At 42.7% G+C, this 16090-nt stretch overlaps 1 protein-coding gene across 2 annotated transcripts; it reads right to left on the bottom strand.

Moving 5' to 3' along the window:
- Window positions 1-488: 488 nt before the first annotated feature.
- On the bottom strand, window positions 489-15869 carry itgb1a (integrin, beta 1a). Of its 2 annotated transcripts, XM_034108734.2 has the most exons (16): window positions 15803-15869; window positions 15367-15452; window positions 14385-14628; window positions 14123-14293; window positions 13317-13555; window positions 12836-12991; window positions 12649-12744; window positions 12052-12141; window positions 11674-11814; window positions 5432-5634; window positions 5114-5352; window positions 4805-5027; window positions 3805-4040; window positions 3436-3602; window positions 2507-2584; window positions 489-2042 (listed from the first exon to the last, which is right to left on the bottom strand). In XM_034108734.2, exons 1-15 carry the CDS (start codon window positions 15867-15869, stop codon window positions 2507-2509), a joined length of 2436 nt encoding a protein of 811 aa, XP_033964625.1. In that variant the 3' UTR covers window positions 489-2042. The 2 variants fall into 2 exon arrangements, with proteins under 2 accessions (XP_033964625.1, XP_033964626.1); XM_034108735.2 differs by lacking the exon at window positions 2507-2584.
- Window positions 15870-16090: the final 221 nt, after the last annotated feature.

Below are 16090 nucleotides of genomic sequence, written 5' to 3'. Positions count from 1 at the left end.
ATTTGAAAGGAAAACGCTTTCATTGCATTTTTTATTTCTAGTTGACATAAATATAATAGGCAGATGTTATTATAAATATACATAAAAAACGTTATGTCGTACAGAAAAGCTGATAAGTCAAGAAAAGATGGGATGGCGTCATTAGAGAGCAAAACACAGAGGCACTGAGGATCTATTCTATGGCTAAATTGCATCAATCTTTCTCATTCTTTTTTTAACATTTATTTTTCAAATACTCCTTATACAGATTCTATATTATCAATAACGTTTTAGATGAAAACATGGCAGAATATATAATGCATGAACTCTGAACTTGAATTGCCTATGTAACTCATTGTTATTGACTAACTGCTCTTCAGTATCATCAGAAATGTTTTTAAAGCATTGGAGCATGCCTCTAGCCATCAGCCTTATGGTGCATTTTCTACAGAACAAATGGGATGATCTACCTCATACTGTAGGTACAGTTAGCGAAACAGGAAGACACAGACATTTGTTGTACTTTTAATAAATAACTCAAACAGCATTGGGAGAGAACAAGATATTGAAATAAAAGGCACTTTGAAAACAATACTTTAGTTTAAAGGCTTGCATGTGGTACTTCAGAGGCATTGGGAGGTGAAAGCATTTCAGAGGTGATTCATGTGAATACGGAACAGAAAACACTCTTGTTTCCGTCATATGATCTCAAAATTGACAGAATGACTCACACATGAGTTCACTAGTTTACGAAAATAAGCCAACACAAAACTATTTTTGGCGTACTTGACAAGAACATAGGAAAGTATCTGAGAAAGAGTAATAAAGTTACTGCAAGTACAACAATGTTCAACGTTAAACTTGTATCATAACTATACAAATCTGTGGATTGTTCAACATTGCCACAATATCATAATTTCAACAAGTGGTATACAGTCCCTTTGTGATAACAACAATTCTTCATATTGTGTATTTATTTACTCCTTCAGAACAATACTCACAAAGAGTGCATTCAAATGTAAAGCTGCAGTTCAAAACTACATTTACAACCACACCACTACTGTTTCAACAAATGGTCAAATTAAAGTTGAATGTGAAATATTATTCAATACTTAAAGGTCCCATGTCACGGCCATTTCTACTGATCATAATTCCATTGTTGAGGTCTACTAGAATAGATTGACATTGTTCAATGTTCCAAAATCACATTGGTTTTCTCATACAGCATCTCTGTATAGTATGTGTATTCACTCTCTGTCCTACACGGCTTGTTGGAGCTCCACGGATTGGTCCATTTGGTCGTCGTTACGTCACTTGGTACCAGGAAGAAAAAAGAAAATCTCCAACGAGGCGTTCTGGGGCTTTTCTGTGTTAGAGTTGTACTCGCTACAGGGTGTACTTTGAGGGTTTGTACAAACCGTTTACATGCAGAAAAACCTTCATAACACACAAGGGGACGGGTAATAACCGGAAAAGCATGACATGGGACCTTTAACATTTCAGTTGTTATCTATATATACACACACACACACACACACATTGACCTTATGTGCTGCTATGGCTGACAATTTACATATAGAAGTCATGTCCTATCTGACACACAGAGACACACAGGAAGTCAGTGCACAGAGAGACGAAGAGACAGAGAAGTGTCTGAGAACGAGACAGAAGCTGCAGAATAATTGAATATCCATAGTGTCCGTATTGTGCTGTTAAAAAAAGGTGTAATCCTCTGCCATACCAGTCCTGTGGCAGGAAGAGAACACCTTCATGTCATTGTTTTTTGCAAATATGCAACTTAAAAGTATATACACATACTTTATACTGTACATCTAAAATATCACAAATGCATATAAATCATAGGTGTTAGTAAAAATACAGATGCAGTGGCTGCTGGGTACATTATAATGGTGAAGCAACAAAAGGAAATGACAGAAACTCGACCACAGGTTCCTGTCGGATACTTGATAGCAGAGTTCATGGAAAACCGTGACCAGTTATTTTCCTTCATATTTTGGATTGACCACAGTCGTGACAGCACTTTTGTAGATGGGATTTTCACCCTGGAAAGCAAAGAAATTGAAGTTATAATCAAGTTATTGCTTAGTCAGACAATTTGCGAACACACTTTGTTATTAGGGATAAGACTACTACACCTTCTTGTAGGTCATTTGTTTAAATCACACTTAGCACACCGTCATGCTTTTGCGACTTCACACCAAATATCAGGAGGTTTAAATTAGGCATCATATTTAAACACATTGTATACTTACCAGAGAAGGTTTTAGCATTTTTGCCCTGTAGACACTTTTAGCTGCTTTGATATTCACAGCACACTCATGCACTCATTTTTCACGAAATTTGAAAGTAATATGTCTCTTCCTGATGTTCCACTCTTATGAAAATATAGTTCATAGTTTGAAAAGACAGGTGAAATAAAGGAAAAAGTAGATACTCAGTGAAAAAAATATAACATAATGAAAAGCCCATGCAGGAAAATGAGGTGGAAAGGAGAGAAAATACAAACTTAAAGGACAGCAGCTTTACGTCCATAGCTTGGATTCTGGAACTGATTGATAGGACTCTTGTATATTGGGTTGTCTTGCTATGGGTAAAGAATGAGGAAAGAATAGAGTTGAGCAGGAAAAACATAGAACAGGAACAAAGGAACGAATAATATAAAAAGGCACTATAAAAAGGGAGAAAAGTTTGAATAAGGAACAGTAAGATAAAAGGATGAAAGGAGGACAATGGAAGAAAATGATTTTGTGAAACCTAAACCAAATTTATTTTTACTTACTAAAACCCCAAACTGTTGAGGCTACAGATCAGGGTGATGTGGTTGTAAACATGAGGAGATCACAAAGTATCTTTGGAATTCCTTAAGGCTGCTTTTGTACCCAGGGCAGAACAGTCTCTCATTTCTTCAAATTAAAGGGATGTGGAGCCATAGCCCTGCCCATGGTAATAAGTAAGACCCCAGCATACTGATCAGGAACATCTGCATCACCAAACCCACATTATATATGGGTTATGACACAATTCCACCACTAGGGAGAGGCATTGAGCTGCACATGGAGTAGTGCTGAAGTCATATTGATGTTGGCTGATGGGCTGGAAGCATGGAAGGGAGGAACTGTGGCCACTCCCCGGAAAAAGTCCAGCCATGCTCAGACTGCATAACATTCCCAAAAAAGTCCACACAGTGCCTGACATCTTCCCTTTTTATTTTGAGCGCCACTCAAAAGCGCTGGTGAGAATGTGAGCGAGACACTTTGACATCAAGTCTGCAAATCTCATCTGCTGCTTAGAACAACAAATCATCTTCACAAGTTAATTCCCTGACAGTTGTGGCTTTACAGAACACCTGTTTTCTACATTTAAATAACCTTACCAGCCAAAAATCGAAAATGTTATTCCTGCTAGTCTTTCACAGAGCCGGTTCCAAACACTCACCGTATCCCATTTGGCGTTCATCTTCTCCTTCTCGAACTTGGCGAACTCTCTCCTGTCGTGGATGATCATGAGCAGCTTCCAGATGAGCAGCAGGGCCAAGCCAATCAGGACGATGCCGGCGACCACGCCCGCCACGATGGGGATAATGTCAGGCCCGGCGGGGCAGTCTGAAACACAACAGAGGTGTTTAGGCAGCTTGAAATAAGCGTACAAAAAAAACAAGGCCATGGGAATAACATACTCTCACACGGCTGTACTGTATGTGAATAAACAAATGTGCTATTTTCGCAGCCCCACCACAGACCCTGTAATTAGCTTTCTCTGTAACAGAAACCTTCCACACCCTGGTTGGCCCAGCTTTCTGCTTACCCAGTATGTCCACCACATGCACCTCCTTCTGAGTGTTGTTGTTGACGGCGTAGGTGTAGTAGAACCAGCAGTCGTTGGCGTCTCTCTCCTTGCAGTGCATCACGGGGTAGCTGGCGTCGTTGGGCTGGGGCAGCTTTTCCCGCTCCTTCACCTTGATCAGGTTGAAGTAGCTGCAGTCTCTCTCACATGTTTCCTTCTTCTCACCCGTGCCAAACGCCCGGCACTGGATGCACTCCCTGGAAGATACAGGGCGTTTGTTAGTGATAAGCAACGAGATGAGCTATGCTTCACAAATTCAAAAGATCATATACATATCTAAAATGTTTGCCCCCATTCCATGAAAATTTAGGTAAATAGAACTACATTGTGCACGTTTTGAAGAATGGCATTATAAATTCAACAGCAGCATCCCTTTCCATAAATTGTCCTTTTTACAATGAAAACACAGGATGTTTACAAAGTCTAACACTTTCAAATCCTTTATTTGTTTACATTTGTAATAGATTATTGATATGAAAAGTGTGCATGATTAGCTACTATCATGCACACGCAAGCAGTTCCTGTTTGCCGTAAACCAATAGATATGCAGATAGCAATAACAGGATTACAATCCTGAAAAAAATGTAATGGATGATGGAGGAGGCTGCTTTTTCAATTAATTCAGAGAAGATTTTTGGATGCTTCTTCAAAATGGGAAGAGATAATTGGATCTTCTGGATCTGGAATCTGGAGCTATAGGATTTACAGTACCTCACTTTAAATCTATGTGTAAAAGCTGTTGGAAAGCAAGCCAAACCAGCAGCTATACTACGAAAACTAACTACGAATGCTGTTTAGCACAGGTATCAATTCAATCTGTTTCATGTGTGTGAATATTTTATTAAGACATACTTAAAGAAATGTGAATTTATCCTTCAAATGTTCAAATACACCAAACAATACATCAATATTTGTAATATGAGCTTTTAAAAACATTGACATGTCTTCATTTCAGTCTTACTTGTGTTCAGTGCAGACCCCTGGACAGGTAGGACAAGTCTCACAGGTGGGACCCTGGAATTTGGGATCAGTACACTTGCAGGTGCCACATTCACACGTTCCTCTGCCGTTACAGAGTTGCTGGTTGCTGGCCATACATGTGCTGTTGTCCAGAGAACAATCACAGGCACTTCCGGTCCACATGGGGTCACAGACACACACTCTGCACTCACAGCGTCCATGCCCTAAAAAAACAGAAACAAATCAGCCGAGGTGTATTAAACCATCTCTGAGCAGTATCTTATCTTATTGTTTTCTCCGTGGTGCTCACCTCCACACAGTTTGTTTCCAGAGCGGTCACAGTTGAAGTTGTCACACTCGCAGTACTGGCCGCTGTACCTCTCCTCTGGGTTATCTCTCTTCTTGCACTCACACGTGCCGCATACACAGTCTCCGTTGTTGCTGCAGATGTCGGTGCCGTTGTCTTTCCTGCAGGTCCGGTCCATGTCCTCTGTGGCCACATCGTTGCTGCTGCACTCACACTGTCTGCCCACTCGTCCTTCATTACACCTGAGACAGAAGAGGTTGAGATTCTGGAGCATTTCTTAAGACGAAAAACAGATCCAAATCAAAAGGTTTCCAGACTTACTTGCAGGCTCCACACTCGTAGTTGCCGTTACCGAAGTGGCAGAGTTCACTGTTCTCGATGCCGTCCTGATTGCATTCACACTCACAGATGAAGTTGAGGGTAATCTCCACCTCCTCTGTGAATCCCAGGGGCTTGATCTTGATGGTTTCAGGCTTGCCTTGCTTCGGACAGCCCTTAGATGTCACAGTGATGCTAAACATGACCTGGGAATGAAACAAGAAAAAAGGAAAAAGCGTGTGGGATGTGAGTGCAGGGCCCAGGGCAGATAATGAACAAAGAATGAAAGAAGCTGGTTTTCAGTTTCTGACTTGGTGACCTCATATCTCGTCATTTTAGCCTGACAAAAGTGGGAGACTGATGGCTTTGGATATTAATCAAGTTTTCTATGGAAGCCCGAGAGGCAGGTGAGAAAAATCATTCTGGTGTTTGATCTCTAAAAACGATCTGTATTAAAACGTTGGGTTACGTATGGTTACCCTTGTTATATAAGCACAGCGGAGCCCTTCACTGGACTCTAAGGGTACTCCCATGTATCCTATTCATGCACGCATTCCTTAACTGAGACTTCCATAGACGTAGCCGGCCCCTGGGCGGCCTCACCCCCTCACGGCTATCCCTTTAATTTCTCTTCAGCTAAGAAGCATAGGACAGCAGTGCTTCCATAAGTAGAGGGCTCCTCTGTACTTATATAACAAGGGTTACCATACGTAACCCAACGTTATATCGCTCACAGGCTCCGCCCTCTACTGGACTGGAGTGGCGAAGTCCCTCCCCTTCCGGTGGACCTCCATGGGACCTTATTTCGGAAAAAATATGTATTGAAGTCAATGGAGAGAGAAAGATTATCTTTCGATCCCGTTTGAATTGTGCCACGAATTACACATATAATGTTTGTCAATTTAAAAGATAATTTTGAGTTTTGTGGTCAATATATCATTAAAGGTCCCATGTCATGGCCATTTCCACTGATCATAATTCCATTGTTGAGGTCTACTAGAATAGATTTATACTGTGCAATTTTCCAAACTCACATTGGTTTCGCATACAGCATCTCTGTAAAGTATGTGTATTCAGCAGTATTCACTCTCTCCACTAAACGGCTCGTTGTAGCTCTTGCCCCCACCTCCCTGTGAGCCCAGTGTGCTCCGATTGGTCGGGACCAGTCGGGACGTTGTGAATCGCGCTGAGCTCCGTGGAGGTGTGATTTCCTTGTTTAGCGATACACAGCCAAACACAGCCAAACTCACCCTGAGCACACACAAAGTCACAGCCGAAGTAAAAACAATAAGTGTGGCTTGATATTGAGTAAGAAAAAGGTTGATAAACGCTGGGAGAATGGGTCTGCAGAGAGAATTTCGCCGCGATCCCAACTGTCTGTTATCAGCCTGCAGCCAGGGAGGAGAAATCAGCTGAGCTGCATGCACTGAGTGTGTGTGTGAGGAAGTCCGTGGATTGGTCAATTTGGACCAATCAGCGGGGGCTTAACGTAACGGCTCCGCTGACATAACGTAACGACTCCACGGATTGGTCCATTTAGTTCCGGGTACGGATGACATCATGCGTACCCGGAAGAATCAAATGGACAGTGACGTATCTCCAACGAGGCGTTTTGGGGAGGTATTTTCTGTTTTAGAGTTTTACTCGCTACAGGGTGTACTTTGAGGGTTTTGACTCTGCACACCGTTTACATGCATACAAACCTTCATAACACACAAGGGGACGGGTAATAACCGGAAAAGCATGACATGGGACCTTTAACATATCCAATTTTCTTCACTGTTAAAGAAAAAAGGGGGACAATTCTGGTTTAATGTAATTCGAACATTTGAACTGTTGGATACAAACAGAAGGACGATAGCTCATATATGAGACTTCAAAGGTCTTTTATTTTGAAACTCTACATCAGATTGTCCTGATTCTCTCTGAGTGACTAGATGGGGTGTCCTGCTATCACCCTGAAGTGAAATAAGTCTTTGATAATCTGACAGTTTTTTATTTATTCTTGTACAAAAACAGAAGGAAGTGAAATAAGTATTTTATTGAAGTGAAATAAGTATATTATTGAATTTGAATGACTCTTTGATTATGGACGGTTTCCATTAAATAATAATCTAAATATAGATGGACAATAGATCTAATTTGAGATTTTAAACAGCATATATTTTAAATTGTGCTTCAGAAAGTAATGTTATTTTAGGAGTATTGTGAGATGGTGTCAACATCAATTGAAATTAATCACCCAGTGGAAATGTCAGATATGTCTTAATAACTGCATATTTACATTTTACATTCACTCAGTTATAATGTGGTAGTTATACGTAGTTTGTTTTAAATTATTATTGATCACATTATATAGTACATATTTCTTAATTTAAGCTCCAGTAGGCCTATATATGAATATGTTTGGTGTGTTTTTAGGTATATTTGTTATTGACCGAGTAAATGCTTTTATTTTGAAGGCAGTTTTTACAGGCCTCTACTGTAATGCATATTCGCGCACCGCAATACAACGTGCGGGCTGGCTTGAGTGTGTTTTCCGAAGTGGGGGCTGGCTCGACCACAGTCTGTTTACCCAGTGTTTCCTGACATGAAATGTTTTATTTCACCTTGCTATGTGTTTTTAACGTATATTAAAAAACGGGGACATTTCCGGGGACAGGCCAATACAAACAGGGACTGTCCCCGGAAAACAGGGACGTCTGGTCACCCTATGTTACGGCTAATACAAATGACAAGACTAAGGCTGTAATGCTAACTAATGTGCTTGCTACTAGCAAGGTAGCTAACTTGATCCAGCCACTCCTGGTCCTTTCATCAGACGGGAAGTGAAAAAACGAGCAAGACCCATTGCTGGTATGATAACAACCTGGTACTAAGCACACAGGCATCTTGTTAAAGTTATCTTATCTTAGCTATCTCTTATTTGGTGGAGGAAAACTATTGTGACATCAGTTATGACATGACTTACGTATTTGTCATACTCTTATATTTCAACAGTTTTAAGAAAAACTGACTTTTTTGACATGGAAATTATTTTTTAAGATTGACAAACATCATATGTGTAATTCGTGGCACAATAGAGAACCGCAGTGACGCGTCCTAAAACCCGGAAGTCAGTTAGCATTTTTACCACGTCCGGTTCCTTCGATAGAAAGCAATGCAATTTCTCCATAGGATTTTGGAAAATAGCTCCAAATAAGGTCTGTGTTTGACACAAATTGAAGAGACAGATCACGTTTTGTTCTACGACATTAAATACATCAGCAGTGACCCCGTTGGTGATTTTTGAAGAGTTTACGTGTCGATGAAAAAAAAAAACGATGGTTGTTACCAAGTGGCTGAAATGGACTACAGAAGTTGTCCAGGCCGTTTTACGTCATTACACCGAACACGTAAAACACTCCCGCTAAGTTTGTTTGCCCTGTTCTGCTTGAAAGCAAGTACCCGCCTCCTGCAAACTGTTCAAACACTTCAACTTGTTCCATTTACAATCTGTATGTTTGAATATGATCTTAAATTGTCGTGACGTTGAAGCAGCGACCCTGCTGTAGTTCCTTTATAGCATAACGTTAGCATTTTGCGACTAGATTTATGCTTTGAAAATGATAAAAGTAGGATAGACATGTGGAGATTATCCGGCTGAACAAAACGTGATCCGTCTCTTAAATGTGTGTCAACCACAGACCTTATTTCCAGCTATTTTCCAAAATCCTATGGAGAAATTGCATTGCGTTTTTGACGAAGGAACCGAAAGGAGTTTACATCCGGGTTTTAGGACGCGTCACTGCGGTTCTCTCTAACGGGATCGAAAGTTACGTTTTCTCTCTCCATTGACTTCAATACATAATTTTTCCGAAATAAGGTCCCATGGACCGGAAGTAGATGGGCGTGACTCTATAGGTACAGGGGCGGAGGCCGATGTAAACCCGCTCTGCTGTCTCGCGAGAACACCACTCCATCACCCTGTTTGGACCGGCTTTCTGTTTAGCAGCAGCTGCGCTTCCCTCACCTCTCCCTCGGTCGTAACCGACGAGGGAAAGAGGCTGCGGCGGGCCGGGCACACCCTGACGCGCTTACCCCGCGGAGGTGTGCCATAACGTAGAGGATTTCCTCCTCCTGTCTTAATGCAGGGGAAAAAAAGAAACCTCCAGCCCCTATGGGCCCATGTGTGCGTTATGTCCCCCGGGGACGGGGGCCCGGGAAACGTAAGCACATTACGTGCGGGGAGGGGGTCAGATGCCCACTGACCCACAGCCCCCCTCTCCCTCCTCACCAGTCCTGCGTTGCCCCAGCAAGCACAGATGATGAAAAGGAGCCAGACATGTCCAAGAGATAAAACTTAATTAAGGGACTTGGTGTTGACCAAGATGCCGCCGTGCATATGTCCTCCACACTTACGCCATTAAATAAGGCTGTTCCGTGGGGAAGGCTCCCCCCGCCTGTCCGTAGGCATGTGCAATGCACTCGCAAAGCCAGCCCGCCAGGCGTTTCTTGGACAAAGCTTTTCCAGTTACCCCACCCCCGAATCGCACAAACAGCTGTTCTGTGTGTCTAAGGACAGCCGTGCGATCTACATAACATGCCAGCGCACGCACCGGGCAGCGGAGGTGCAATTTAGCCTCCGTCGCCCCACTATGGGGGGGAGATTAAAACCCCCCAACTGGATAGCCCTTGACCTGAACATACTCCTTAGGCTCTTGGGCACAAAGGAGGGGTTCGGTCTGATTGTCGCCCCGCTTCGGTCACCCCGGATGTTTAAACAACTCGGGTGCACCGATAAAGCAGTTAACTCTCTTTTGGCTGACGTTAAGGCAAGTAGCAACGCTGTCTTCCATGACAGTGTTTTCAGGGAAGAGAGCTCCAGAGGCTAAAATGGTCCTGTGACCAGAGCCTCGAGCACAAGCAGCAGGTCCCACTGCGGGGCAGAGGCGCGCACCACTGGGCGCAGCCTCCTGACCCCCTGCAAAAACCGCGACATTAGCGGTTGGGCAAAAACTGACCTGCCGCCAAATCCCTCATGGCAGAACGAGATGGCTGCTGCATACACTTTCACTGTGGAATGAGCAAGCCCTCTGTCCACCAACAACTGTAAGTACTACACAATAGATCCCAATTTAAAAGATAGGGGCTCTATTTTCCGCTCCTCACACCATCGCCAGAATCCCAGCCACTTTGGTCTGTAACAGGCTGTGGATCCCGCTCTAGCTGCCTGGATAGACTGAATAACACTATCAGACAATCCATCCCGCCTCAGCCTCTCCCCCTCAGGAGCCAAGCCTGGTGGGGGTGGCCCAGCGTGGGTAATGCCCCGAATGCACCTGCCTCCTGGGAGATCACCCCCCAAACTTGGGGGAGTGCCCAGGGCTGGCCCACCTTCATCTGTGTCATCTCTGAGTACCACGGCGCCCCCACGCGATCCGGTGCTACCAGGATGACTGACAGACGTTCCCGCCTCACTCTCCCCAGGAGAGGGAGAATGAGACGTAGCGGTGGAAAGACGTAAAGCAGCTTCTTCGGTCATGGCTCGTGTGCAAACGCGTCCACCCCCAAAGGAGGGTCGTCGCTCAGAGCCATGGAGAACCACAGTGCGCAGTGGGTGTTGCGCCGGCTGGTGAACAGATCCACCTCTGCTGTCCCGAACCGGGCCCAGATCCGCTTCACCCCCTCTGGGTGAAGCGCCCACTCGTCTGGCAGGGGTCCGCCCGTCGACATGAGGTCGGCCCCCCTGTTCTCCAGACACGAAATGTGGAGGGCTCTCAGAGATAACATCACCTCTGCAGCCCATAACCACAATTTCTCCGCTATGGTCAACAGAGCGGACTCCGCCACTGCATCGAGCACCACTCCCAAACACAACACCTGTTGTTGAGGCATGGGGGCGCTCTTCTTCCAATTGATCGCAAATTGGCAGGTAGTTGTGATTGTTGTTTTAACACTTTTTTGGACAAAAACTGAATTAAACCAGTTCCTCGTTTTTTTTTTATGCGAGTAAAAGCAATATAATTGTTCTTCCAGGTGCGAATAAATGGTTAAATACCAAGGAAATTAAAACTTTTATCCACCCGTCTCACAGAAAAATGCACGACTATTAGAAAGACTTTCACCTGTGCAGCACAGGAGAGAAGACAATTTAGAAAATACATTTCCATGAACACACAATGACATAAAACATTAACGACTGAAATAGGATTAATCATCTACTTTTGAATAACAACAAAAAAGAGAAACATTCTTATCCTCACCTGATCTCCGATGGAGATGTTGGAGCACTTCCGTCCACTTTCCCCCTCATTAACCACTCCGTTCTTACAGTGCGATGTGTAAGCTATGGTCACTCCCTCTGGAAGCTTGCTGTTCTCCAAAATGACCTCTGAGGAGAGCGACTGCCAAATCCAAGAGATAACAACAAGAATGTTAGAATTTCATCAGGTAGCTTTGCTTTGGCAGCGTACGGTACACAAAGGATTAGCTGAGTAATAAATGACAGTATGTGTTTGGAAAAATATTTGACAGTTAAAACTCGAGGCACATTGTTAAGTTCTTTAATGTGGCCCATGTGACTAAATGATAAGTGTTTTTTCAAGGGCACTTAAAGTCAACAGTCTGAACAGTGTACTTACATTGTAGGCGTCTATAATAAGGTTGATGACATTGCTGGAGTTGGCAGATAAAGTCCCTACTGCAGATTTTGGAATCAGATTTTTCAGCTCCTGTTGAGAGAAGAAAACAGTTTTTATAATAAAGCTTAATCAGAGCTCCATGTTTCCTGTGACATCTGAAACCTCTATCAGTAACAACACAAGATAAAAAGGCACTTTAATAGACTGCTTTTCCACCTGAATGACGTGAGTGCATTTTTATTACAGCCTGGAAATGTATCAGTTTAAACATTGAATCCCAGATTTAGATGGATACAACATTGATTACAACCTTGAAATGGTGGAATTGTCATTGCTTTGAAGCATACAGAAGCTACTGTGATAAATAAAGAACTTTAATGAAACTCAGATGTTACGGCAAGGCACAAGGAAGCAATTAAGAGCTTTTATGGAGATGCTACCATAACTCGCGGCAGAGGCATTGGACTGGATGGATATTGTACATACTGGGCATCTTCCATCATCACACACACGCACACAGGAAGGAATGAGGAAAAGTATTCTGGAAAAGAAGGGGATGAAAATGAAGTAAAAGTGTGCCAGAGACAGATAACTCACTTTGTAAACAGGCTGGAACTCTTCTGTGACTGCGAAGATGGTCTGAATGTTGTTGTCGCTCAGCTTCTGAACCAGGTGAGCGATGGAGGGATAGTCCTTTAAAACAGAATGGGGAGAGGAGTCATATTAACATTGTAACACACAGTAGCAGTGTTTGCCACAAGTGTAAAAAGCCTGGGTTACTTACATAGTAGTGGCTCATGGTATAAATATTATTCTCCAAGTGACATTTTCCATCGTTGGGCAGAACGATGCCACCCAGCTTTCCATCGCCAGCAAAGTGGAAGCCAGCGTCGGTGGAGAACACCAGCAGACGAGTCACATTCCTCCACCCAATGTGGTCCTGTGAAATGAGAAAGAAACACTTAAAAATAGGAGAAATAACATCTGCCAAAAGCGATAAATTCCCTCTATAAAGACTAATGGAGAATATGAGCAGGTTGTAAAGTGAGACATGAACTACTGATTATCACTGCATTCAACAATCTGCTTGTGAACACCAAGGACTCATAAAACAGCTTTTTCACATATCACCACATTTATTAGCGCTGTATCCCTCCAAGCAAGTGCCGTAATTGTGGGAAAACTGCCTTGAATTGAGAACCTGAGAAGGATTATTTCCCCCCACAGGATCACTGATAGGAAACGGCTTCTATTTTGTTGCTTACCCCACACACAGCAACCTGCATGATGGCATCGAACCCCCCCTCGGGAGAGTCCAGGTTTCCAGAGATGTGCTGCTTGCCCACCAGGGTGTTGAACTTCTTGCCGTCGCTGGTGAGCTTCAAAACGTTCTTGTAGCTGAACGGGCTGGTGCAGTTCTGGTCTCCTGTGCATGGGTTCAGCAGCTTGGCCGGGGTGGTGCTGATGTACGGCATGACTGTCTTCTCCACAAAGGAACCGAAACCTTTAAAAGACAGTTGGTTTTAAATGTAGCTGGGTTTGAGTCTAGGTGCTCGAGTCTGAGGGTAAGTTGACACCACATTGTTCAGAGAAGGTCGCTGAGTGTTTGATTATTTGTACAGGTCACAAAAAGGTCATTCCAACCTGGGTGGCAACAAATACCTACAACAGTACACCTGAAAGTACAAGACAGTCAATCTACCTCATTTTCAAAGTCTGAAACTGTGGGCCGAACATCAAAAGACTACACTGGATCAATCTTTGGATTGATTATAGTGTTTAAATGACAGAACTTAGACAATTTCCCTTACTTAGTCAGGGTGTAAGTCAGAACTGACTGTGGGCTACAAATTGAGCTCTTTTTACAGTATTCATTTGTTTACATTTGAGCCAATTGGCACCATTTAATGTATTGGAATCTAGCAGTTCATGTGTGTATTCATATTTAGATGTAAAAAGAACTATCACTGCAATAGTCAGTAAATACAATGTCATTGTACCTTATAATTAACAAGTTTCAACTACATTTAGTGTCAAATGTAATCACACTTGAGAACATGTTAATCTTCACCTATCCTGAAGTCCGAGGTGATCTTGGACATCTCCAGCATTAGACTGGTTCCCAGGTTCTTGACGTTCTCCAGATCGTCCTTCATGGAGTAGGACAGGTCCATCAAGTAGTACAGGTCGATGGGATAATCCTCCGCTCGTTTGAACTTCAAGTCAAAGGACTGGGGCTCACCTATATGAAGTTACCATCATTGAGAAGTTGTGTCAGAGAAAAAGAAGGTAAGTAATAGCTTCAGGAAAGGTTCATTAGAATGTATTCTCACCAGAGCGGAGGATCAGGCTGAGTTTCTGAGGCTGGATTTGAGTGATCTCCTCTGGCTTCAGTTTCAGTCTGGCTTCTGACTTTTGTTTCCCTTCTCCCCTGCCGCGGTTTGTCACCGCTTTGTTCTTCAGGATCTTCTGATCCCCGCGAGGGTTCTCGATCATGTCATCATCACAGCCCCTTTTTATCAGAGACTGCAGCTCGTCACAGCGCGTCGACACGGTCTCACCCTGTTTCAGGAACTCCTGGAACCAGCAGCACAGGGAGAATCAATGGGACAATTCATCAACAATCTGCTGATGTGACACAATATATATTTATGATTTTACACTTTTATTTTATTGATTGATGACTGGATCATTTTTGCAAAACATAAGAATACAATTCAATATGCTCCTTGTAACTTGATATGACGTCTTTAATTTGCTTGTTTTATCCGACAAAATTACACAAATGTATTCAATTACAATAATATAAATCAAGGATAAGCAAGAAATCTTAACACTGGAAATGTCAAATGTAAATTGATCAGAAAAAGTAGTTTCACATACGAGGAATTTTCTTTGGTATAAGTGGTGCATACAGAGAAACAGAAAACTTGACAGTGGCAGATCAATTAGTTGTTTATTGTTAAATCAATAATCAACTAATAATTACATCGAGGAACAGTTTCTTTTTGGCTCTATTGTTGCAAATGAAACTACTTTTGGTTGTGGAATGTTTGTTAGAAAAGTAAGAACTTAAAGTAACCATCTTTGGCTCTGGACATTTTTTTTTCTTAATTTCTGACATATCATAGGCTAAATGTATTATTATTTTAAGTAATTTTAGATTTTTTTAAAGAAAGGCAAATAAAGAAATCATAAGATGCAGCCCCACACTCAAGCATGGTCATTGCCATCTATCACTAGGCTAATGGCCTCATATTGGCATCCAAATGCATTTCTCAGCACAACTACAGCTGACAGCTGAGATTCACACACCGGGTCTTTACACCAGCCACATTTGGCTCCGGCCTGGATGCACTCCCCGCAGTATTTGGCGTTGGCATTGATGCACTCGTTCCCCTCTGGATGGAAAACAAAGAGAGAAGAGAGGGGGAGTCAGAGGGAGCACGGTCACAGCACAGGCCGTGCAAAGTAAGCAGCCTGTTAAGCCCCCCATGTTTATACATCAGTTCATCTGGAACACTGTGTGGCTCAATGGTAATTAGAGACAGAATATCCCCTCTTTTCCATTATCCTCTATCCTCTGTAGATGGATGGTCAATGACATCATTAAGATTAAGTAGATGGCCTCCCTCTCTGTGGAGCTGGTCATCATTATGAATGTTGTGTTTACTACTATGCATGCTGACATCAACAAAACCATGTGACAAAATAATGATGTTAAAGCTACACAGTATGTAAGTTATCTTACCTTTCTGAGCATTACTGAAACAAAAGACTCCAAACAATATGGATACCAAGAGCAGCTTCAGGTCCATCTGAAAAAAAGAGTAGAACAAATATTGGTTGTTGTCATCTCATCTAGGTGTTTTGAGCCATATGTCATCGACTATGAACATCTCTTTGTTAACAACAATAGCTTGTGTGCCTGGAAGCCTGAATGCTTGAATTTATAATTTCCTGGACAAAGGGTCCAGAAGAGCGAGCGAGCGCCCCAGAGAGATGACACATTTAATGTGTAAATGGCTCGGTTATTATT

Source organism: Pseudochaenichthys georgianus, chromosome 20 (assembly GCF_902827115.2).
Source record: "Pseudochaenichthys georgianus chromosome 20, fPseGeo1.2, whole genome shotgun sequence".
Classification (NCBI taxonomy): Eukaryota; Metazoa; Chordata; class Actinopteri; order Perciformes; family Channichthyidae; genus Pseudochaenichthys; species Pseudochaenichthys georgianus.
The sequence above is the reverse complement of the archived record's forward strand: the minus strand, read 5'-3'. Positions and strand labels throughout refer to the sequence as shown.